Source organism: Stenella coeruleoalba, assembly GCF_951394435.1.
Source record: "Stenella coeruleoalba genome assembly, chromosome: 7".
In the NCBI taxonomy this organism is placed as follows: Eukaryota; Metazoa; Chordata; class Mammalia; order Artiodactyla; family Delphinidae; genus Stenella; species Stenella coeruleoalba.
The window spans coordinates 80,675,092-80,701,232 of record NC_137153.1 but is presented as its reverse complement, the minus strand read 5'-3'; the positions used below and the strand labels follow the sequence as shown (position 1 = coordinate 80,701,232).

Genomic DNA, 26,141 nt, shown 5'->3' with positions numbered 1-26,141 from the left:
ATTGATTTCCAAATTCTTTTTTGACAAGAACTGTTGACATTTTCTCTCTAAAACTAAGGAGGGTTGGGAATTTAGCACAAAAGGGTTAATTAACTTTTTCTGTTACCCAGCGCTTGCAAAGATTTCGAAGCCCTAGAGTCCTGGATTTTACTGCGCGGCCTGCTGAGCTAGGTTGCTCACAACTGACCTGCTCTTGTTACCCTTCACAGCTGTTTTAATGGGAGGCAATTATGCCCCACTTTCACTGGAGTGCCTGCTTAAGGCATCGGGCTCTACAGAGCTTTGCGCTTGTCCTTAAAAGTCAATTGGGAGTGTCAGGGAAGGAGCGAGTGCCAGGTACATCTGTTTCCTTTTCCCAGAATGGTAGTGAAATCCTTTGATGTTTCCAGGGTGTTTTAGGAAAGCCTCAGTCATTTACTGTACTTTCATGATCTAGGTTTTAGATTTTCAGCACCTTGAAATGACAGTTTTACAAAAAGATACTGTTTGTAGTGCAGTGAGATGTAGATTTAAAAGAAAAGGTAAGTAGTGAAGTAATCCATTTAAAAACAAAAGCTGAAAATATTTATCCCGTTAGTATTTCTTTCACTGGACGTTGTTTCATCTTAAAAGGTTAGATAGATAGATGAACCTCTAGATCAGGAAACTGGAGCCTCGAGAAGTGAAAGGACTTCCCATGAAGTGGCCTTGGGGTCTCGGCTGACAGCTAAGTTGTCCTGACACCCATCTCTATACCACATTGTCCGGCTAGATTGAAATATGGGGAATGTTCACCAACATCTTAAACATGTTGCTTTTTTGGAATGAGAATACTTGTTTTTTTTTAATTTCTCACCAATTGATATCATCCAGCATGGCGGCATAGGAAAAGCATGAATCTGGTAGCTGGGGAAATTCAAAATTGAGCCTCAGATCTCTCCATCTGTACAGTGGGGAAAACGAGTACTTCATCTCACAAGGTTTTGTGAATTAATCGAGGTAATATGTGAACCACCCAGCACAGAGCATATGCTCAAGAAATAAATTCCTGCAGAGGAATTACCAGCTCTAGACACATCCACAGAGTCAGGGAGGTTGATCTCTAATGCCACCTCACCTACCCTTGCTGTGTTGTCTAAGACAGGGGTCCCCAACCCCCTGTACCGGTCCGTGGCCTGTTAGGATCCGGGCCGCACAGCAGGAGGTGAGGTGAGCGAGCACAGCTTCATTTGCCGCTCCCCACCACTCCCCGTCACTCGCATTACCACCTGAACTGTCTCCCCCCATCCCTGCCCTGAAAAATTCTCTTCCACGAAACCGGTCCCTGGTGCCAAAAAGGTTGGGGACCGCTGGTCTAAGAGGTGCTGTGGCTAGCTGTGTGGACCTTCAACTTGCCCCCAGAATACCTAAGGTTTTCCGAATACAGTGTGGGGCAACCTTATGCACTATCCCATTCTGTCCCTGTTCCCCATCAAAATTAAGGGTCCTTGGACCCATTCCCTGCTGGTCTTGCTAGTGTTATAAACTAGTGTTTGTAAGAACGGTAATAACTAAAATCAGATTGATGCATTGCCTTAGAATGTCATCTCTCCAGCTAGAGACTTGATCTCATTTAAAGCAAATAGGGTGCTCTCTCATAATCTCCTTCCTGTCTTATTTTCTTCTTACTGATCTTCTCTTTGCTTTTTTCAATATGAAGTCTTCTCCTTGACAGAGTAGTCAAGAGCAAAGTAGAAGTTAAGAGGTCTGGTTTTGTGTGTGACATTTATCTGGCAATGGACTTGTCTTTTCCTTGGATGTCTTACCTTTTGATTTTTATATTACTTTTTAAATATAAAATAATATTGTTAATTTCCTAGAGTATATTAGTCCATTTTTTACCATTTTAATAACCAAGGGAATACATGTTCATTATTTAAAATTCTGAATGTACAGATGGCTATAGAGGAGAGTAAAAGATTCCTTCATACTCTTACTCGACATTCTACACTTCCAAATTTAGGGGACTACTTCCAGCAGTTTTGTGTTCATCTTCCCAGAACTTTATTTTTTGCACATAAACCAATAACCTCTTTTTTTTTTTTTAAGTTTAAAAAATTAATTTTTGTTTTTGTTTTTGTTTTTAGCGGTACACAGGCCTCTCACTGTTGTGGCCTCTCCCGTTGCGGAGCACAGGCTCCAGACATGCAGGCTCAGCGGCCATGGCTCACAGGCCTAGCCGCTCTGTGGCATGTGGGATCCTCCCGGACTGGGGCACGAACCCGTGTCCCCTGCATTGGCAGGCGGCCTTTCAACCACTGTGCCACCAGGGAAGCCCTTATTTGTATTTTTATATCAATAATCGTTTACAGAGCTGAATAACTAAAAGATGTATAATTTTAAAAACAGCAGTTCTGGGCTTCTCTGGTGGCACAGTGGTTGGGAATCTGCCTGCCAATGTAGGGGACACGGGTTTGATCCCTAGTCCGGGAAGATCCCACATGCCATGGAGCAATGAAGCCCGTGCACCACAATTACTGAGCCCGTGTGACACAGCTGCTGAGGCCCACACACCTGGAGCCTGTGCTCTGCAACAGGAAAGGTCACTGCAATGAGAGGCCTGTGCACTGCAACAAAGAGTGGCCCCCACTTTCCGCAACTGGAGAGGGCCCATGCACAGCAACGAAGACCCAATGCAGCCAAAAATAAATAAATAAATTTTTAAAAAAGAAAAAATTCCTTTAAAAAAATACTTAACCTTTAAACAAAAAACAGCAGTTTTTCTACTGCTACCCCACCACCAGTCTGATAACCAGATACATTACCCTCAACTCATCTCTTGTTTGTTGTTATTTCCCTCATATGTCTAAGTGCTGTATTTATACCACTGTTTCTTGATTTGTCAAGATTGTTTTCCTTTTATGGTGGATAAAAATCATACTGTCTTAACACTCCTACTCCATTTCTTCTTCTCCCATCCTTTCCACGTAGGTATAGCACAATTTTTGTGTAATTCAGTGTTTACACTATGTGACAATATAAATGTTGTTCATTGATGAGCTAAGTATTAGACTGTGCTTTCAGTCATTTTGTGGTCAACTTTCTTTGGAGTTAACAATTGCCTTACATTTTTTTTTCTTTGTGTTTGTGTATATTGCTAACTGATTTTTTTCTACTTCATCAACAGATCTTTGAAATCTTATAAAAGATCGCTGACATATCAGATAATATATCAGTTCTTTTTTTTCTTTTCCTTTGGAGATCTCCTTTCTAGATTCCTTTGTCCTCCTTTTCTGTTGATGACTGGTTGCATTGTAAACACTTATCATTCTGGGACTTTGTTTTACCATCATCCTGGGAGTTCACAGCTTCTTTCCTTTGTTGAGTTCCCTGCTTCTGGATCCATCGTTGTCTTTTCTTCTTGGTTTATTTCCTTATTCATATGAAATTTTTCTTTTTTCTTTTGCTATAACTTCTTTTGGCTAAATGGAGAACTACTTTTGCTTTTTTTTTTTTTTTTTCTTTTCTAAACTTTTCTCTCCAATTTTCCATTTCTTTTTACTGCCTGACAAATTTCCTGGAGTTATTTTCCAAACCGTCTTTTTTGTTTGTTTGTATTTTGGCTTTTATAGATTTTCTTTTTTAAAAAACTCTCAGCTCTTTTTATGCTCCATATGTTCCCTTTTAAGTTAGTATCCTTTTGTGTTTCAGCAGTGTCTTTCTGAGGATTTTTTTCTTTCCTTTTCAAAGTATTTTCAGTTTTCTGCATTGACCTCTTTCCTATGATTTCTTCTTCTTCCTTCTCTCTCTCTCTTTTTGCTTAGATTTCTGTTTCCCATGCTGGGAATTTTCTCAAAGATTTGGAATTCCTAGGTATTTTACAGTCGTGAGGCAGTAAATAGCTTTCTTCTCCGTGCCTCCTCTCCAGCCAGGTCTTTGAGTTAGAAGTCCAGGTTTGGGAATTTAAAAACTGCATAACCCCGCTATTCCTCTCACCAGTCCTGCTTCCTATACAGCCACGAGCTATGGAACTCGACCCCCACTGGGTTCTTCTTCCTCTCCAAGGACCAGTGCACCTCCAGTCCTCTGTGTTCTCAGTGAAAGGTTATCACTTGATTGTCTCAGCCTGCCTGAAGTATGGAAAAGTGTGTAATAACTTTCAGCATCCTTTCTGGGTCAGTGCAGATATTATATATTTGACAGATATTCTTCCACATCTGTGTCTGGAGTTGTTGCTCAGTTTCTTCATCGGGTTTTGTTGGTGTTTCATTTTGCTGGGGTCTCAGGGAACAGAATGAAGTAAATATGTCTTTTGCTGAAAGTTTCTGAAATTTTCTCTCAAATCCACGTTGCTCAAGTCCTTATACATTACCTAATTATCTTTGATTATGTGGTTTTCTTCAGTTTCTCCCCTCCCCCTATTTTGTCTTTTTGGAAGTTCAGATCATGGGGAAGCTCCTTTGTGGCGACCATGATTTGGGAAGTTTATTTTCACCTTCATGAGAATGGCTTGGACTAAGTGATCCAAATCATATCTTTTGAGACTGTCTAAATCTTTTAGGGTCAGTGTCAGTTTTAGAGACATGTCGTGGAATTACACAGGGTCACATCAGAAGTGGATTTATGAAAATGTAGTTATAGATGTTCACCCATAAAAAGGAAGAAGGATGGAGAGAGAGAGAAAGAGAATAAGTTATGCAAAAGGCTCTGGCTGCCTTTTACCCAGTGAAAGGATGCAATGAAATAATGTGTGATGCAGAAATGGTATCAGTTGTTCCCACGGTTAGTCTTAGTTCCTGCTTCCCTCACCTCGTGTGAGCAGCTTGCAGTGCAAAGTATGAGCCAGTGTTCAGTGGTTCTAATTCTTCATTTAACAAGTCCCCCTAATGCAACCACAGACCCAAAGCAGACTTCCTCTGTGCTCACTAAAGGAGCCATGACCTTTCCTACCACAAAGGGAAAGAAGAGCAGTCTGTAGCAGACATACAGCATGGCAAGACGGTCTTGGGGCCACCAGTAGGTACCTTCACAATACACTTTTAAGGGTAAGTTATTAGACTCTATGTAATTTCCACCTTGCACCCTGATCCTGATTTTACTGAATTACATTCCTGAAGTCAGTGGAAATACATATGGATTATATAAGACCTGTGCCCTTTTCTAGTATCACAGCCATGAATGAGCACATGGTCACTGTCACCCAAAATTCCTTCTCCTTTTTTCTCTGAACTTCCACTGAGAGTTCAGAGTTAGATCAGGAGCTGCACTTCTTACTCATTTACTCGGCCTTAAGAAGATGGAAGTGTTGGTTGGGGTGCAGGGGACAGACTGGGGAATTTCAGAAGCTGTTCTTAGAGTTGAATGAAATTTATAGCTTACAAACTTGCAAAACCTTAGAAACATACTAAATATTTGACACGTTTGGCACAACTCAACTACCAGTCAGTCCGAAAAGAGGGTCAGCCAAAGTGGACATTCGCCATCAACTGAATGTTAGCCAGTTTACAACACACATCCATCCTTACAGTTGCTGCCTCACTCCGCCTCTGCTGCTTTCCATTTCCCTCGTCTGGTTCTTTTCAACAGTAGAATTAGTTCTAAGCCCCTCTCCTTTTACTGCTGTTCAGGTCTCCAACACGTTGGGATTTGTGGGTTCACAGATTTCTCAACACATGCATATTGTCTGGATACCTGAGAAGTTACTTCATCTCAGAGGTTTTAAGTTGGATGCATGTGCTCTTTCAAGGCTGTGTGCCGGCTGTGCTCCCTCTCCCATCGAATCTCCGTGATAACACCGTGGTAGAGTCTAGTGATGCTGTGTCTGTGACCATAGGCACGGATTTTCCCATGTTTTCTCATGCGCTGATCTTTCCAGGTCTTCCCTCAATTCTTTCAGAATTGTCTGCTTTCTTCATGATACTTGAATTATACACCCATCCACCCCCAACTCCCGCCTCTTTCCTTTCACTATAGTTGTATTTAAAGGTGTTCATTTGTGTTGCACTTGTCTCTGATCTCACCTGGTTATTAGCTTCTGGAAGAGATCTTTTACCTCCTTCATAACACGCAGAATGCAGTTTTCGATACTTAATAGAACAGTGATTTTTTTTAATGTGGCTCCTATGTGGAACATTCAACATTTTTTGTCCGATTGCCCAATTTAGTAATAAGGTTATATTGCAAATGCTTTATAAAAATAGCATTTTATTAAAAATGTTTTAAGTTACTCATTAAGTTTTTGTCAGAATAAAGAGCAAAGAGAAGAAGCAAACTCTTCTCTAGGGCAGAATATTGAAACTTTCCACTTTAGCAGCTTACAACCAGTTTTCAGTTTTTCATTGGTGTAGATAATGCTTTTTTGTTGGAAAAGTAATACTTAGTCTCTTTATAAATGTTATAATATCCTTTGTACCTTCTGTGTTAATTCCTGTCATGTGCATATTCTGCAGAATGCTGGGAATTACAAAAGAGGAAGAGCCCATTGTTTCTCAAAGCTCGTTAGTCTGAAGCATAATTGAGCAGTTTATAGTTTTCCAAGGAGGGATCTTTTGAATGGGCCCAAAGGTTCCGGTGAAATTCATCGTGGGGGGGGGGGGGTGAAATTCATCGGGTGAATATCTTGTACTTGCAAATAAGTCACTCAAGATGGGGGTACTGATTTTTTTAAGCAGACAGTAAACGTTGCTTTAAAAAGTTGCCAAGACCTCGTTCTAGTGTGCACTGTCAAACAAAAGCACTGGTAAAAGAATAAGGATCAAATAAATCATTGAAAACTGCAGATAATGCATGCAACAGAATTTTAGCCAAAAGTTTACCCTCAGATCCTCTAGTCATATGTTTTAGTAGCCACATAAACCGAAGGTGAGTGGTTTTTTCATGTTTATTTCCCTGCCCTCCCTCCACATTGTCTCCCGTCCTCTGGAGGAATAGAGACTAAAAGCAGGGACAAAGCAAACCCACACGTAGATCCTTAATAGTGTCTTATTAACTAAGAATGTTTGTAGAATTACTGTTTTTAAAGCTACTTAAAGTCATATGAAAAATATATCTCCATCTTCAAATGAAGACTATTTCACAACAATTTTATTGGTTTAAAATGCCAGATGTATGTTACTAAATCATCTGGAAAGGCATTTTTACATGTGTGCAACATCTGAGTAAGTAGATCTCCTGCCCTGACACTAAAAATTAAGCAAACGAATTAAAACATTGAGTGTCTTTCTTATGTTTTATCCTCCATGTTGTGGACAGAAAGAAAATGGATGCTTTTTCCTGGCAGAAAAAAGGAGGAAAATAAATTTAGAACCTCAGTATCTAACTAAAAATTATAGAGAAAAGGTAAATAGGGAGAAAATTAAGGCAACATATGTTACAACAAATTTATATGGGGGAAACCTTATTTGTGCTTGTATTTCCACGTATATGTGCTTTGTTGTATGTTATAAATTTTCTGAACATAAATTGAACATAAAACATATATATGTATATATATAAATTTGTTAATGATTCAATAGTTATGATAGCTATTTAACTACATACTAGGTCTGTTACTTTTAACTTGCTTTTTATCAGCTCCCCACCTAGAAAATAGGAATCACAGCAATGCCTTCTGCTTAGGGTTGGTGTGAGAATTAAATACTGTTCCACACCAAGGGTCAGCCGACTGTGACCCTCAGGCCAAATCCAGCCCACCATCTGTTAGTGTACAGCTTGCAAGCTAAGATAGGTTTTTACATTTTTAAATGGTTGAAAAAAATCAAAATAACAATAATATTTTGTGACACATGAAAATTATTATGAAATTTAAATTTCAGCATCTGAAACAAGGTTTTATGGGAACCCAGGCACACTCATACATTTATATATTGTCTATAAATGCTTTCCTGCTACATGGGCAGTTAAGTTGTTACAGCAGAGACAGTGTGCCCTGCAAACCCTAAAATATTTACTATCTGGTCCTTCACAGAAAAGCTTGCCAACTCCTTTTACATACTAAAGTCCTTCGAACAATGTCTGGTGTATATACACACTAAACAAATGTTAGTTATTAATATAATTAAACTTTATATAAAATGAATCATAACATTCATGTAGCTAAAAATACGTCACAGTCTGAAAAGTTTCATCATATGTTGTTCCTGAAAATAAGACTAAAAATTCAAAAAACCCTGTTAATAATATGACAAATTATTATTGTTTAAAGATGTAAAAAAAAAAAAGCCTTAGGAATATAATGCACCAGGCTTATTTTACAAGGGACTTATTTTTAGAATATATATTCCTTATGAGTAAACTTTCAAGTCAATAGGTTACATCTCCTTTCTCCTTAAATTTTTTGTCAGTGTTCAGTTTATCTGCTCCAATTCCAAACTTATTCCCCGTCTGAATTCTCCATTTTTACCTACCAATCATCTTTTACCTACGATCCTTCTGCAGTCTTTGGAGGGTAGAAGAAGAAAGAAAGGCTTAGAAACCAAGAGTTAATGGCAAGACCTTCAGCGTGTGTGTGATGAAGGATGAGTCAGGTCAGGGGTCACCCCCACTGAACAGGGCTCAAAAGTGCAGTCCATACAAGTCCTTTGAGCTTATCTCTTTGGACACAAGGCAAACTAAATTCTTATCCAACACCTATTCTCTTGGCCAAAGAATTAGGCAACCACATGTTTCTGGGCCAAACTTGACTCATCCATAAAAAAATTTTAAGTCAACAAAGGAGAGATTTTACTGAATTGCTTGATTTACTTCATTTCACTCCTGTTTTCCCCAGACTTAGACTTTACTGGCATAACACAGGAATTTGCTCAGATTCAGTCTGATGTACTGATGCGTACGTGATTGGTTTGTGTAGATCAATCAAATCTTCCTTGGACCTTTTCAGGCTACTCAGGGTTTCCAAGCTCAGTTGTGTCATCCATGCCTGTTTTTGTTTTAATCCTTTACCTCTGCATCCCTGCAGCCTGTTTCTATTTCCCTTTATCCAAAGTCTCCAGTAATTTGGCCAAGTCACTATTCATCAGCTGTAGAATCAGAAAGTGGACAAGTGAAACAAAAGAAGCTGACATTCACACACACTTTGCTCCTTGCTAACAGCTCTAGTACAGTTTGCAGAATCCTTTTTCAGTTTGAGGTGTGGATGGAGTACAGGAAAGGTGAGTGAATTGAAAAGTCAGTGGTGTGACTACTCAAGGCATTAACTCTCTGAATCGTAACTCAGTAATTGAGGAGCATTATGGGAAAAGAGAGGGAATTTACGTATGTAAGTTAAGGATAGACTCTGGCTCACTGGCATGTAAGCATACAATTAGTAGGATATGGAGCATAGGGTAAATGTAACTAGAAAGATCAATGTGCTATAAAATAGTCTTTGAAAGGAGGTTGCTACTTGGTCACTTGACTGAACTAAAATATTAGGACATATTAAAGGAAGTCCCAGGAAGTAAGCTCTGGGACTGTGGGCTTCCACATCATTTGTCATGTTTCTTCTTGCTCATGTTGAGTCTCTGGGCAGTCCTTGGCCTGAGGGTGACCACCTCTTCTTGCCCTGTCCCTCCAGTCTCCAGTCTCTTTCTGTCATCCTCTTTCCCTCCTCCACTCCTCTCCTACAACACGCTGTGCTCTGCACCAGTTCACTGCACAAGGGCCTGCCTGCTCTGTGACCTCATCTCTGCTAGAAACCTTAGACAGGAGGTAATAGGCAAATATGCTGTATTCCTTTGCTTCTCTAAACATCCTGTGCGGGTAGAATACATCAGTTCATAGAAATTATAATATTAAAACCTTCAGGAGCTGTCTTCAAGCCTGGAGAGTATGTCAGAATCGATCTGAAATAATCGCTTGCAAAGATTTGCAAGGACTAAGAAAATTATAGAGGAAATGATACCTGTCCAGCTGAGTTTAGTATCCTTATTATTTCTATTCCTGTTGTCTAATTTGGATAGCAGAAGTGGGATGGCTAGGGAGCTGTCCTTAATTATTTCTCATTCGAACTGCTCCACTTATATCAGTTGTTTTCTTGGTTTGCTCTGGGGTTGAGAGTTGTTGGGCTGCTCTCTGCAGGCCTGCAAGCCCTGTACTTGCCCAGTCCCAAGGATAAAGAAAGAGCCCAGAGTCAGCCACAGAGACATCGATGGTCTAATAGATGGGGGATCTTACACATCTGAAGCTCAGAGGTCCTGGAGCGACACCCCAACGTGACGGCAGGCGGCAGGCGGAACAGGGAAGCGTCTTCTCTACCAAGGGAAGAGGGAGGCTACCAGTTATAGGGGGGAATTGACGTCAGGTTGGCTCATCGTTACCAGGGAAACCATATGGGTATGTCCTGCTCTGGAGGCCCCTTTGGTAAACTATCATAGTGGAGATGTTCTGATCTAAAGATTAGAACAGTCACCAGCTGGGGCCTGGGACAGGTATGTAGGCATTTACTGATTAGGCTCTGTGATTAAGAGGGAAGGTCGGTTATGTGAGTAGGGTGTAGGGGAAGCAAGGACTGGTCGAGCAGGGGATGTGCAAAGATCAAGAGAACAGTCATTTTGGGTGGACCAAGCATATGAGTACTGAACATTTTTCGAGATTTTCAAGATACTCCCTTATTAACACATGGAGAATCTTACGAAGAAACCATCTCTAAGTGAGCATTTGGCAGAAACCTGGATGATTTTCCAGTTTTTTATAAATCAAATGTATCTGGACTTGAAATCGTGGATAGATTAACTTTGTGCAATTCCAGGGAACAGAAAGATCTTACTGGATTTATAGTTTGGCCAAAGATTTGAGATAAGCAATCACCTTACCAGGAGGCTCTTACATCGCAATTTTGCCACGTCTGAGAGCGGCTGCTATCAAAAAGCTACTGTGTGCGGGGTCGTGGCTAAGCACCTTGCGTGCATCATCTCATTCTGTCTTCCCAAAACCTGAGAGATGGAAGGAAACTGAGGTGCAGTCACTTGCCCGAGGTCACAAGGGTATTCGAAGTAGAGCCATGTTTCAAACCGAGGGAGCTCACAGCCCTGGCCCTTCCCACTCCCATCTCCCCCCAACAACAGGAGCTCAGCACAGAATGTGTTTTGAATGTGTGTTGACGTCACCTAGGACACATATCAGTGTGATCCTGCTGGAGATACAAAGTCAAACACACCAAGCTTTTAACTAAATAATCGAGGAAGGAAAGAAATATGCAGACCAGGCTTGCAAAATTTTTTTTTTCATAAAGCCTTTGGAGTTCCTGTCTTTTCAGTTGTTCTGTGTATTTACTCAGTTGACATATGTAAATGACATAAATTCCCGAGAGAATATGTTCCTAAGTCCTTGTTAAGGATGTGAATTTTTCAAAGTATTCAGTGTTTGGTAAGCTACAAATGATAATGACTGATTCAAATTTCACATTATCATGGATTGTTACGTTAAAAGTCAACTAGTCTTGCCCTTTTAAAATGATGACCTTTAATATAGTAATTTATGAGGTATTCTTTGATAAGTTATGTCTGAGAAGAAATAGTGAAGCTTGTCGTAGCAATAAAAGCGAAGAGTGGCATTTAAAAGTCCTGAAGCCATATGTAAAATAGATAACTAATAAGGACCTACTGCAGAGCACAGGGAATTCTTCTCAATACTCTGCAATGGCTTGTATGGGAAAAGAATCTAGAAAAAGAGTGGATATATGTATTTGTATGACAGATTCACTTTGCTGTACACCTGAAACTAACACATTGTAAATCAGTTATACCCCAATAAAAATTAAATAAACCAAATAGATTCCTGAAGCATAAAATCCTATATCCTGATGATCTCCTTTCCTGATCAATTTCAGAAGCAGAAACGGTGCAGTGTACCTTGGCTGCACATTTGCCATCATGTGCAGTGTATAGGAGCAGCCCTACAAGCAGCTAGGCGTTAGAATTGAGTGGGTGTGTGGCCAGCAGATATCTTAACCTGTAACTGAAGATCTGGATTTAAAATACTGTAAGACATGATAAAACGTGTATTTTTCCCTTCTGCTAATAAACCAGCGGTCCCCAACCTTTTTGGCACCAGGGACCGGTTTCCTGGAAGACAATTTTTCCACGGACTTGGGGGCGGGGGGCGGGGGTGGTTCAGGCGCTAATGGGGAGCGCTGGGGAGCGGCAGGTGACGCTGCGCCGGCTTGCCCGCTGCTCACCTCCTGCCGTGTGGCCCTGTTCCTAACAGGCTGCTGACCGCCACCAGTCCGCAGCCCAGGGGTTGGGGACCCCTGTGCTAAACGATCTGTTACTTTACAGACGTGCTCATGTAACCACTCGATGTCCGTGTATCTGGACCTCACTCATTTGAGTGTGTTGCTTGGCCTTTTTTAGAACACTCAGGAAACACAGAATCACAGAATTGTGAACACAAAGTATGAGCAGAGAATCATAGGCACCTGACCGACTTCTGCATCAATTAGTGAGTTTGTGGACCACTCAGACTGTCTGCATCTCTGATACTAAAGGACATTTCTGAGCCCTGAAATGCTGCATCCCAGTTTCTCTGGGGTACATCCTATCAGGCCCTCAGTGGTGATTCAGCAGTCTGCATGTTTATTTCTTAAGTGTCTAGTTTTGCATTTAAAGGCTACGTTCTAGATCTTACGGGGAATATAAATCAATGTGGTTTATCAAGGCATTGATAAGGGGAATATTACAATAGGGAGAGACAGGCAGTGGGTAACTTGAATCGTAGAAATGAATTAAAGGTCTCGTTTAAATTGTATTCTTTGCAGAGAAATGTGAGAACTTGTATTTAATGGCAAAATAATGAGTTGTTGCAAAAGTTATGAAAATGAATGTTCAGATCTCTGGTTTAATGCCGACTTTGCTGGAAGGAAGTACCACCTTGGCAGACAGCAAACAAGCTCTCCATGGCAGCAGGGTTACAAAGGGTATAGACATGAAATATTGCCCCTTGAAGCCCACTGGTAATTTTTTATGTAGAGACTTGGGCCAAGTTACAGCCTGAAGAAAGCGGGCTTCCTATTGCGGTCTTGAGCCATGTCCACGGGATCTGGCCTTTTCCTCGGTAAGAGGGAGGTTTGCACGTGAGCCAAGAGGAAAGCAGAGGCCTCTTACCTTCAGGCAGATAATTGTATCTCAGCGAGCTGCAGTTGCGATGTCTAATGGGGTTTCCTGTTGGACTCTGCTACCTGCCAGCACTGGCAACAAGCAGGCACTGAGAGCCGGCAGCATATTTCAAGAGTGGCGGGCTGGAGTCCATGTGTTCTTCATGGAACTTGGCATGTATGTGCCTCCCAGCCCCCACTGTAAGATCCAAATGAGTAGGAATTGTTTCACATTCTCAAAATGGAGAATTTTCTTACTTGATGCCCAAGTTGCAGAGCTCAGGAGCCCACGAACTGTTTTATACAGAATCGTCATAGTTCACTCCAGAGGATCCTGGGTTTCAGTTCTCTTTTGCTTTCGCTCTCCCTCCTCGTAATCTCTCCTCTGTCTGTCAAGAGTCAACTCAGAATTGCATTTCTTTGAAGCCTTCCCCAGTCACACCTTTCCTTCTTGTGTGACTTTTTTTAACCACTCTTAGGGGCCCATATGTGGACCTGTAACTACATGTTGACCCTCCTGTCTGTTTCCGCCCTCCAGGACACAGGCCCTGCTCCAACACGCTGTCATCCCCAGCATCTTACAAACCCTCCACATATGTCTGCTGAGTGATGGGCAAACAAAGGCTAGGACACCGTGTGCTGAGGGTGTGAGGAAGGGCCAGTCCAGGGGGGCTCGAGGAAGGAGTTTTGAGGGAAGTCAGGTCGATTTGGGTCTTGAAGGATTCGGAGGACAGCATTACAGGACAGGAAAGTGGTCACACTTGTGTGATAGTGGTGACATTGAGTCCTTTTATGGGGCAAAGGGAGCATTTGTGAGGGGTCAGATTGAAGATGTGCACTGCGCTCAGGTCGTGCCAAGCTGTAAATGCCAGACTGAGGAACTTGGGGCTTTACCGTGCAGCAAGCATTAAGTCACTCATGTGCAGCAGGGGGGTTGCATAAACCATTATTTTCTAGAGATTAGAAATATATATATTTTACATTACATGTAATATTATACTTTATAATATATATTTAATGTCAGTTTTCTATATCCATTCATGCACTGATGGACACAGGTTGCTTCCATGTCTTAGCTAGTGTAAATAACGCTGTAGTGAACATGGGTATGTAGCTGTCTTTTCAACTTAGTGTTTTTATTTTCTTCAGAGAGATACCCAGAAGTGGAATTGCTGGATCATATAGTAGTTCCGTTTTTAATTTTTTGAGATATTTCCATACTGTTTTCCATAGTGGCAGCACCAATTTACATTCCCACCAACTGTCTACAAGGGGTTCCCTTTTCTCCACAGCCTTGCCCACACTCATTTGTTGATTTTTTTTTTAAATATACATCAGCCATTTTATAAATTTATTTATTTAATTTTTGGCTGTGTCGGGTCTTCGTTTCTGTGCGAGGGCTTTCTCTAGTTGCAGCGAGCGGGGGCCACTCTTCATTGCGGTGCGCGGGGCTCTCACTATCGCGGCCTCTCTTGTTGCGGAGCACGGGCTCCAGACGCGCAGGCTCAGTAGTTGTGGCTCACAGGCCCAGCTGCTCCGCGGCATGTGGGATCTTCCCAGACCAGGGCTCGAACCCGTGTCCCCTGCATCGGCAGGCAGATTCTCAACCACTGCGCCACCAGGGAAGCCCCATTTGTTGGCTTTTTGATGATAGCCATTCTAATAGGTGTGAGGTGATATAGTGATTTTGATTTGCATTTCCCTGATGATTAGTGATGTTGAGCATCTTTTCATGTAGTTTCTATTGGCCATCTGTATATCTTCTTTGGAAAAAATGTCTATTTAAGTCATCTGCCCAATTTTTAATCAGAAATGGTGTTTTTTTTGCTGTTGGCATTGTATGAGATCTTGAGAATCAATTTGAGATGTTAAGGATTAGAGGTGTAAGACCCCTCGGGGATGGCCTCAAGAGGGCCTTTTCTGATGATCCTGGGAGGGAAGACACCGAACGGTCCCACCATTCTGCTCATGATCACAAAGTGGGGAGCAGGTAGGCACCCCTTCTTCCCAGGCCAGCGATCAGGGTGGAGTTTAGTGCTCCACCTGTTCACGGTTCCAGCCCGAGTGAGGAGTGACTTACCTGATCAGTGTCGTCTTAGTCTGTTCGAGCTGCCATAACAAAATACCGTAGACAGGGTGGCGTATAAACAAAAGACATTTATTTCGCACAGTTGTGGAGGCTGGAAAGTCCACGATCAAGCCTTGGGCGGTTTCATTGTCTGGTGAGCATCCGCCTCCTGGTTCATCGATGGCCATCTTCTTATTGTGTCCTCACACAGCAGAAGGGGTGAGGTCTCTTTTATCATGGCATTAATCCCAACCACCTCCTGATGGCCTCACCTTTTAAAACCATCACATTGGGGGTGAGGATTTCAACATATGTATTTCAGGGGGACCCAAACATGTGGTCTGGCCAAGACTGACATTTCCATGGCCATGTTTTCTTGAGGCAGGGTGACTGCATGGAGACCACCCAGGCCACTGGGTGCCCACTCACTGGCAGCCTGTCCTCAGGTAGCATGGCCCTTTGCTCTTCCCATGTCTGTGGAGGGGGGGAGACTAGGCAGTCCCACGGATTTCTGTTCCCTCTGTTCCAGCTTTCTCACCTGCGTCGGGCCACCTGTCGTTGGGAGCGACGCTTTCAGTCTGGGAGAAGTGGCAGATGCGGTTGATAAGAAGACAGAGCGTCCCTGGGGCTCAGGCATAGGCAGGCCCCCCTGGGTAACAAGGAGCCCTGTGTTGAAGAGTAAAACCTTTACTAACATCAACTGGCTTTAACCCCAAGAGAAGGAGCGTAAGATTAGCACCACCACCCCTAGACGGCTTTTAAACCTGTCTCCAGAGGTGAACAAATCCTCATGTATATGACTGATAAAATCAGTGTCTCATGTTGCTATTTTGTTTTCTTACTTGCAACTCCAGGCCCTACAGAATTAGTAAAAAGCAAGTGTCACCAAGTCTTGTGGGACATACCGTTGCCTCACATTTCAGTTTCTACTGAGCAAAGTGGATTATGCCTCCTGCACTGCACAGTCCACCACCTTGTAAGGCATCATGAAAATCTCATTTAGTCCATTTAGGATTTAGTCTGGGGGTTTTGATCAGGTGAAAAAAGGCATCAGGAATTCTCACTGTGGAGTGAAAAACAACTTACAGAGCATAAAGTAAGAATCTCATCCTAATTGGGAAAAACAAAAAGCATGAAGCCAGCAGAGTTATATTTTCATCACACGACTCTGGCACTGGGCTGGATGTGTGACTAGAACTTCTCATCACGAATGTGGGACAGAGCATCGCCTGTCTCGTTGTTGTCCCTAGCTCAGCACCTTCCACCTCCAAGTGCGTGCCGTGTGTCAGCAAGGTCAGCTTCACTTGGGAGCATGTTAGAACTGCAGGCTCCTGGGTCCCACCCCAAGCTGGGTCAGAACCCATGTCCCCAGGTGATTTCATAACACACGTTAATTTGGAGACGCTCACCTACAGCGCACAGTGCTTCACAAAGTTAAACCTATATCAGAAGCCCTTCCCTGGAGGGCTTGTTAAAATGTAGGTTCCTGGGGCTCCCCCTGGGAGATTGAGTTCGGTGGATCTGGTTGAAGGCATAGTGGTGCCGACGCTGCTGATCAGCGGTCCGTTTTGTTGCTCTTTAGCTTTGCCCTGAATGAGAAGCTCAGGCCCAGGCCACACAGCACATGGTAAGTGGGAAAATAGCCTAGAGCAGCCCCAAACTGCATACACGAGCGAAGCTTGCATTGGACCAGGCCAGTAAGCGGGCATGCCTCCACGGTGGCCCAGTGCAGCCAGGGACAGTCATCTCTAGGACCCGGGGCTGGGCACAGTCCACTGTCCTGGCTGTTGGCCTGGTATGAGACCCCCTCCCAATAGAGCCCCATCTGGAGCTTGTGGGCTCCAGTCCTGATTTGAAACTTAATCAGAGAGACTTCACGTGCCTCCTTGTGCTTTGACTCAAGGTCAAGACCACTCTCCCTTTCCCTGTCTCCACCCAGGGTCTAGCAACTTGCCCTAGAAGGACTCCAACCAGAAGAGCCCCCAATAGGGCCCGTTTCCCTTCTGCAGAGTGCTAATTACAATAAGTCTTTCTGAGGGAGGCTCCCTGGTTGAGGCCAAGATGTACATACCCGCCCTTTAGAGAAGGCTTCTCTGAAGACCACAGTATGACTTTGTAGAATTTCTGTAGCTGTAAATAAGAAAAAAATGTTAATTCTCACATCAGGGATGTCACTATCTAATTAACCTTCTTTAGATCCTTTAATTCTTCCAGTTCTTATTAGAGCCTTTGCTTTCCTTCCGTCCTAAAATTTTCAACCTATAAAATCTCAGGCCACAAGACATTGTTTCTCAGTGAATATGGTTTCCAGGCTTAAAATTTTACCACTGGTAATGATAACCAGTAAAAGGCACGTAGATGGTAAATATTATGTTTAAAGGCTATGCGTGTTATTTATGTTAAAGATAAATGTGTACAGTAAAATAAACACTGTCCCTTGAGCCATGAAGGAACCTTTCACTCCACTGGTCCCACATTTCATCCGTATTTAATTATGTAAGCAACGGTAGGCGCAAAGTGTAAAGGTCAAAGAGATTGTGATGCCAAAAACTTGGTCTCTGTGCACCCGTGCCGAATCGAATCTCAGAGACAGAGTTTTGACTGAAGTAGAAAAGAATAGCTTTATTGCTTTGCCAGGCAAAGGGGGACACAGCAGGCTCGTGCCCTCAAAACTGTGTGTCCCAACCCAGGGGGATTTGGTGAGGAGTTTTGTAGCAGTGTTTCAGGGGTGTGTGCAGGGCCTGCATTCCTTTAACCTGGCCTCAGGTGGTCTCCTGATGAGCTTCTCTGGTTCTCAGGGTTCTCAGACTGCGACCTTCTCTCTGGAGTGAAGAATGCTTCATCAAGTAGTTAACATCTTCCATTTGTTGGGGGTTTTAGTTTAGAAGAGCTCAAAGATATTGTTATGTGTATCCCTTGAGGCGAGGAGGAACCAGGACCTGCCCCAAGGCTGCACTATTGCTTCTTGACTGCTCCTCCCTTGTCTCTGCATCGCCTCCCTTCCCTAATTAGCAGCTGTTTGAACCTGCCCTTTAGAACTCTGGGAGGGTCCTGGAGGCTGAAGCCTATTCCCTACAAACAAGAAATGGGGGACACAGAAGGGCTTCCATGCCCAGGAGCCCCACAGGGTCCTGCTCAGTTTCAGTTGGTGGCGATCGACTTTACCAGATTTGGTAAAGATCTCCTTTTGAAAAGTGGGCCTCTTCAACCTGATTTGAATCAGCACACTTTATATTAGAAAAGAGCAAGACATATTCAGGATCTAGAAAACTGTGCTGGGTGAGCTCAGTGTCCCCGAGATTTCCTGGAACAGCAGTCAAAGGGTAATGCAGAGGAGTGTACTTGGCCTCCCTAGTGCTGCCCTATGAAACTTAGGACACATTCTGCATCAGGAAGGCAGAAGCTGAGCAGAACGTGTCAACAGCTTCGAGCCTTAGTCTTCAAACATCATTCATTCAATTTCCTTTTAGAAATTGAGAGTGAGGTGGATCCAGGTATATCACTTAGAAGCACTTTTTTTAAATTTTTATTTTATGTTAGTGTAGAGTTGATTAACAATGTTGTGTTAGTTTCAGGTGTACAGCAGAGTCATTCAGTTATACATACACATGTATCTATTCTTTTTCAAATTATTTTCCCGTTTAGGTTGTTACAGAGTATTGAGCAGAGTTCCCTGTGCTATACGTTTGGTCTTTGTTGCTTGTCTGTTTTAAATGTAGCATTGTGTACGTGTCAGTCCCAAACTCCCGATCTGTCCCTCCGTCCCACCCTTCCCCCCCACTAACTGTAAATTCGTTCTCTACGACTGTGAGTCTGTTTCTGTTTTGTAAATAAGTTCGTTTGCATCATTTTTTTTTAGGTTCTGCATATAAGTGATATCATATGATACTTGTCCTTCCCTGAGAAGCATTTTATATATAATAAGAACCAGAAAAATACAGTTCAAACTAGCTTAAAAACTAAAGGGTACTTAATTGGCTCATGTTACCAAAAAATCCAGAGGCATAACCCAGTTCAGGTATGGTTTGACCAAGAAGTTAAAACCTGGTTTCTTTTTCTCCCTGTTGCAAGATAGTTGCTAGAAGCTCGAGGCTATACAATGCCTCTTCCATTTTCTTGATGAAAGCAGGGTTCTCTGTTCCAGAGCTCTTAGCAAAAATCCTGGGGTTAATTACACCGGTTGAGCAGCTTGGCTACGCTGATGACCATAAACCAGGGAAGCAATACTCCAAGTGACGTGAGCCTGGATTCAGAGCCCAGCCCTGAATCAGCCCACGTACCAGGAGAATAGGATGCTCTGGCTTAAACCACTGACCCACCTGGTAGCAGTGGAGGTGGGCTCAGTCCCCAGCAGGCTTTTCCATTGCCCCAGACTTGGTCATAACACGTAGAACTAAGGGGGTTGGAGAGTGTTCCCTGGGAGAAGCGTGCCCGTGCACCAGGGAAAGGAGGAGTCTCCAGATGTGCTGCCTTTGTCCATGACCTGAGGATGGGAATGATTTAGAAGCAAGTGTGTCTGTAGAAGGAAGCTGGTGAATAGATGTGGGCTAAACTAGGAGACTCTCCAGCTTTTGGCTGGTGAGTCTCAAGAGTAACTTTGATTAGTATCTTTGTTTGTAAGACCAGGCTGACTAATTCCTTGAGAATCCGTTGAGGTTTCGTTACCAAGGGTGGCTTGATGATGGTTTCAGGTGAGAATAGTTTCTCACCAACACTGAAGGTAGTGCGAAATATTACATTTGTATCTCCAAGTAATTACTATGTATATGTCCACGGTTCTGTATGAAAATTATAATGAAACTTAGGGAGAAGGTGTGTTCTGATAAAGAGGAAATGTGTGACCTAAAAATATTTTTCCATGTGTTTTTCTAATCAGGGAATATATATATTTGTAAAGTAAGTAGTAATAATTCTAAGAATACAGATGCACTTTGGGCAAAGAATTAAGTAACTTTGTGGGGGGTTTTTTTGTTGTTATTTATTTTTGGCTGCATTGGGTCTTCGTTGCTGCACGTGGGCTTTCTCTAGTTGCGGCGAGCATTTATTTTTGGCTGCGTTGGGTCTTCGTTGCTGCACGCGGGCTTTCTCTAGTTGCGGCGAGCAGGGGCTACTCTCCGTTGCGGTGCGCGGGCTTCTCATTGCGGTGGCTTCTCTTGTTGCGGAGCACGGGCTCTAGGCACGTGCGCTTCAGCAGTTGTGGCACGTGGGCTTCAGTAGTTGTGGCTCACGGGCTCTAGAGTGCAGGCTCAGTAGTTGTGGCGCACGGGCTTAGTTGCTCCGCGGCATGTGGGATCTTCCTGGACCAGGGCTCGAACCCATGTCCCCTGCATTGGCAGGCGGATTCTTAACCACTGCACCACCAGGGAAGCCCCCTAAGTAACTTTGTTTTGATTGCTATGAAATAGAACTAATAGCGAAGCCCCAAGTACACATAGCTTAAGAAATACAAAATGAAGCCTGGTACTTTGTTCTTAATTCAGATCTTAAGCATTTGGCCATGAATGAATAATTCTTAGTGGACATCTGTGACGCTTGGTGGACTTTTGTGACAGTGTGCCAGATGCATGATTCTTCAGCCTTTGATGATTCTCTTTCAACCTTAAGAGTTATTTCAGCAGATGTTTATTATTATTATTCTCTTCCGCTTGTCAACCTGAGAGTTTGCCTAATGAAAAGAGCTGCTGAGCCTTTTGCATGTAAATCCTGATAAAAGCTGCTACAGCCCAGCCCAGGGCCACAGAAACTGAATGCATACCAAAGACGGGTTGGACTTACAAAACAAACAGTTCACAGACTGAGTAATCATGTAATTCACGTGTTGTTTTTCTGATGATTTTTTTCAGAACCGAATGGAGGAAAGCAAAGCACTCTTTAGAACAATTATCACGTATCCCTGGTTCCAGAACTCCTCAGTTATTCTGTTCTTAAACAAGAAAGACCTTCTAGAGGAGAAAATTATGTATTCCCACCTAGTTGACTACTTCCCAGAATATGATGGTAAGTCAGCACTCTTCCGCCCGCCCAGTAGCTAGGGACACATTCCACCCGCCTCCCGAGACCAGTGCCTGAGCCGACACACGACGGTGCTCCGTCACTGCCTTTGCCCCCCCCCCGAAGCCTGCACGTCACTGCCTTTGCCCCCCGCGAAGCCTGCACGTTGTGATTGATGGAGTACGAATTCTTGTTTGTTCTGTCTTTGAACGACGACCTGAAATGTTTCATACCCCGACAATGCTGAAAGTTATAGTTATTTCAAAGCACGTAAGAAGTTGTTTTCTTCTGCTGTTCAAAGGAGGGAACAATCCCCTAGTTTTGACTAATTGTGTGTCAACCATGATAGCTCCCTCTTGATTTCCCTTTCGTTTGGTAACAGTCTGCCTCTGCCTCTCTCTAGAGAGAAAACAGAACGTTGTGGTCAAGAGCCCATGGTCTGAAGTCGATCTACCCAGATTCAAATCCCAGTTCTGATATTTCCTATTTGTAGAACCGTGATCAAGTCATTTAGTTGCTCTGGGCTTTAGGACCAAACTTACGTTTTATAGACTATAATAGATAACATATTGTGACATTTTAGCGTGATGCCTGACACATGGTGAATATTTAGCAAATATTTACTTTTGGGGGCTTCATGACCCCCTGAAGCCCCATCACCCTAAGGGGTGGCACCCATCCTTTAAGCCCTTCCTGTAGCACTTAGGGTCTGTAGCACCCACTTCAGTACTCATATGTATGCACTTCGCATTATTTTCTTCCTTCTTACAAACAAATCTTGCCTCCTCAACTAGACTGTGAAATCCTGGATGACCGGGCATGACAACCAACCCATTCCGAGAAATACTTGTTGGTTGATTGGTAACAAAATGCATCCACACCCAGCCACTCTGCAACAGGTGAAAGAGTCACAGCCACTGCCCTGTAAGAACTTACGTGCACGGTCCACACCCATCTCCCCATACGTGCTCAAGTCTAGGTTAGGAGTGGCTAACTACGGCCTGCCGCCTCTTTTTAGAAATCAAGTTTTATTGAAACAGCCATTCATTTATATACTGTCTGACCACTGGTATGCTGCAACAGCAGAACTGAGTAGTTGTGACAGAGCTCAAGTGGCCCGCGAAGCCGAAAATATCTCCTCTCTGGTCCTTTAACAGAGAAGTTTGCCAAACCCAGATCTAGATGAACAGCAGGTAAGAGGACAAGCTTTGAATGTCATAGAAAACCAGCACTGCCACTTACCAGCTATGGTGCCTCGGACAAGTTTATTCAACCACTGAGTTTCTTCATGAGTAAAAGAGAATTGAATGGAATCACATATGTGAGTTACTTAGCACAGTGCCTGGCACAGAGAAGAGCACAAACCCAAAAGTACCTATTATAGAGGTGCAGCAGTAAGAGAACGGGCTATTTTTTAAAAGTACGTTATCAGCAAAGGGTATCTGGCATGGATGTCAGCTCAACAGTGTTTCTGGTCTGCGGACTCCCTCAGAATGGTAATTGCTTCAAAACTAATATCCAGTTTGGCCTCATAGCTTTCTACGAAGACACAGACACATCGAGGATGGAGTTTTATTCATCTTTTCCTCACACATGCGTTTGGTATGGTGCTGCTCTTGGAAGGGGAACGTTACATGTTTAATGAAGTTCCCTTCTCAGATACATATAAGACTCTGAGCGTTGCTGACTCTACCATGTGGGGATGTTGTCAGGTATTAGAGACAGTACTGTTTTGGGTAGCAGTGTGTTCCCATCCTCCGTCCAAGTACATTTTCCTTTGTGCTTTGAGGTTCCTTTAAAATGATACCTGCCCAGCCTAGACAGTGTAGTCTCTCTTCCTCCTTTCACTTTGCCACTCGCCTGCCACCACGTCACAAGCACCAGAGCCTGGAGTCCTCAGTGCTCCTGAGGAAACTGGAAGGAAGTAACTTTGTGTTAGTTCTCTCCCACGGCAACAGGCTGGCTCCTTAAACACGAGCTCTGCCCGAATAAGATGGGCACGAAGCATCTGACTTACACCCAAACACGCATGCTTTTCTCACACACCTGGAAAGAGAGGCTCTTTGTGGTTTTTCTCAGAACTTGGTGAGAATCCACGGATGGGATATGACCCCGACCTCCCGACGCAGCACCCGCCTGCAGGCTAGCATGTTTTCGTGATATGCTCGCACACGGGAGGACAGAGGCAGCGCGGCCCTACAGAGCAGACCCACCGAGGCTCACGGTGCACGAGGCGGCAGCACGCACAGCACAGCACACCGGGGTTGGTTTCCTGCAGTACGACACGTGTTAGGAGTACTGTTCTCCCCTCTCTGTGCAGCGTCTTCCTAACCTCTTTACACGTCTCCTTTGGCCAATAATTTCCCCAGATATCCCATCACTATGAGTGTGAGCATCTTCCTTCTAACATGTGCCCGTTGTGAATATCTTTTTTTTTTTTTTTTTTTGCGGTATGCAGGCCTCTCACTGTTGTGGTCTCTCCCGTTGCGGAGCACAGGCTCTGGACACGCAGGCCCAGCGGCCATGGCTCACGGGCCCAGCCGCTCCGCGGCACGAATCCGCGTCCCCTGCATCGGCAGGCGGACTCTCAACCACTGCGCCACCAGGGAAGCCCCATTGTGAATATCTTTAAATCCCAAGATGTTTTTTACTGTCCATCTCCCCCAGTAATACACGTAACGCATACGGGAAACTTGGCCGTGGAAAAAGACAGACAGACACTGATTGTTATTCATAAAGCAAACACAGCTGTCATTCCAGGAGACTTCAAGCCCTTGTAAGATGAGCTAAGACAGAAAAAATTCTAGGCCCACTCTGCAGTGATATTTTTATCATAAACATGTTTATAGTATTCTAAATTTCACACTTCCACATTTCTGCACTTACAAGGTCTTCATTGTAATGAATGCCATTTCTGTATTTCTCTTCGGGAAGGAAAATTACCATTTCTACATGGACTTGAATTGCAAAATTGTCCATAGAGACTATGGAATTCTGTTACTGCTATGATGACTAAAAGGATTTCTTTGTAGTTTATGTTTATTCAAATAGGAAATTATGCTTAAAAACGTAACAGGTTCCAGGTGCTCTTCCGTGAACTTGAGTCTTGTTCTGATATACTTTAGAGTTAGAAAAAGTAGACCTTTCCTTCTCAAAAAGAATAAGTACAAAATTCATTCATAAGCCAGAAAGATAGTGTTCTTTTATGAAAATGAGAGGCTGCACCAGTTCTAACAATCTATTTGTCCTGGTTTTAAATATTTTTATTACTGCTATGGAATTATTAACAGTAAGTACATCGAATAAGCTAGGACATTAAGTGATTATATATTACATATTTGTAATTGTGTAACTTTTTAATTCATTATGATGCCAGCCTTCTTAATCATTGAGAAAAATTTTAATTCTGGGCTCTGAAGTTAGAAATGCAAACATTCCTTTTGTAAATTGTACAAATGAGAATGATCCGTTTTCATGGCTCTTTCTCCCAGTTTCTAGCAATGCTGGATATAAAGTTATTTGCAGTAAGATTGGTTTGAAAAGTTTGCAGGTTGGCTGTCTGAAACTCACGGTGCATTTTGTTAGAACGTGCAGGCCCTCGGTAGAAATTTCAAAGATTTCTTTGTCCCAACCAGTAGATAACAATACTGACAGAAAAAAATCTAAGCTGTGGATCCCAAGAGGGTCTTCTGAGAGAGGAAGAGTGGAGGTTATAGCGCAAGACCTTCTTTCATGGTACAGAACTAGAAAAAATGGGAGAAATGCAGATGTATAGTGCCACAAAGACTCATACGAGAAAGGTGCTCAATCCTTGATAGGTGGTGGTGGTGCTTTAGTGTTGCTTTTAATTTACAAGTTTTAAATTAATATATTTATTAGGATCTATTATGCTCTATTGAGATATAATTCATATACCACTTAAAATCCACCCATTTGAAGCGTATAATTCAATGCTTTTTGGTATGTTATGTTAATTTTTTTAATTCTGGTAAAATATATGTAACGTAAAATTTGCCATTTTAACCATTTTTAAGCATGCGATTCAGTGATATTATAATTACACTCACAGTGCTTTGCAGCCATCACTATTCCCACAACTTTATGATCACCCCAAACAAATTCTGTAATCATTAAGCAATAACTCCCCTTTTCTCCTCCTCCTAGCCTCTGGTAACCTCTAATCTACTTTCCGTCTCTATAAATGTGCCTAATCTGGGTACTTCATATAAGTGGAATCTTTCAATGTTTGTCGTTTTGTGTCTGGCTTATTTCACTTGATAAAGTGTTTAAGGTTCATACACGTTGTGGCATCTATCAGAACTTAATTGTATGTATACACTACCTTTTGTTTATCCATTCCTGTTGATGGATCCTTGGGCTGTTTCCACCTTTTGGCTGTTATGAATAATGCAGCAATGAAAATTGGTGTACAAGTATCTGTTAGAGTCCCTGCTTTCAATTCTTTCGGGTATATACCTAGGAGTGGAATTGCTGGCTCATGTGGTAAGTCTGTGTTTAGAGTTTTGGGGAATCATCAAACTGTTTTCCATTTTCCATTCTCAGCAACAATGCACAAGGGTTCAGATTCCTCCACATGCTGGCTGACACTTGTTATTTTCCACTTGATTTGATTATAGCCATTCTAGTAGATGTGAAGTGGTATCTTATTGCGATTTTGATTTGCATTCCCTAATGATGTTGAGCATCTTTTCATGTGCTTATTGGCCATTTATATATCTTCCTGAGAAAAATGTTTATTCAAGTCCTTTGCCCATCTTTTTATCAGGCTGTCTTTTTGTTGTTGAATCGTAGGAGTTCTTGGTATATTCTGGATATTTACCCCCTTAGCAGATATGTGATTTGCAAATATTTTCTCCCATTCTGTAGGTTGTCTTTTTTTTTTGTCATTCTTTTTTTTTTATTTCTTATTGAAGTATAGTTGAATTACAATGTTGTGTTAATTACTGCTGTACAGCAGAGTGTGTAGGTTGTCTTTTTACTTTCTTGATGTCCTTTGATATACAAAAGTTCTTAATTTTGATGAAGTCCAATTGA

At 42.7% G+C, this 26,141-nt stretch overlaps 1 protein-coding gene across 6 annotated transcripts in view; it reads left to right on the top strand.

Moving 5' to 3' along the window:
• Positions 1 to 26,141, top strand: part of LOC307189266 (guanine nucleotide-binding protein G(q) subunit alpha) — a 441,007-nt gene that overhangs the window by 408,179 nt on the left and 6,687 nt on the right. For all 6 annotated transcript variants that reach the window (XM_079927177.1, XM_079927176.1, XM_079927174.1 and 3 more), the window contains one exon: positions 20,939 to 21,092. In XM_079927177.1, the coding sequence (XP_079783303.1) occupies positions 20,939 to 21,092 (154 nt within the window). The remainder of the gene's footprint in view (positions 1 to 20,938; positions 21,093 to 26,141) is intronic.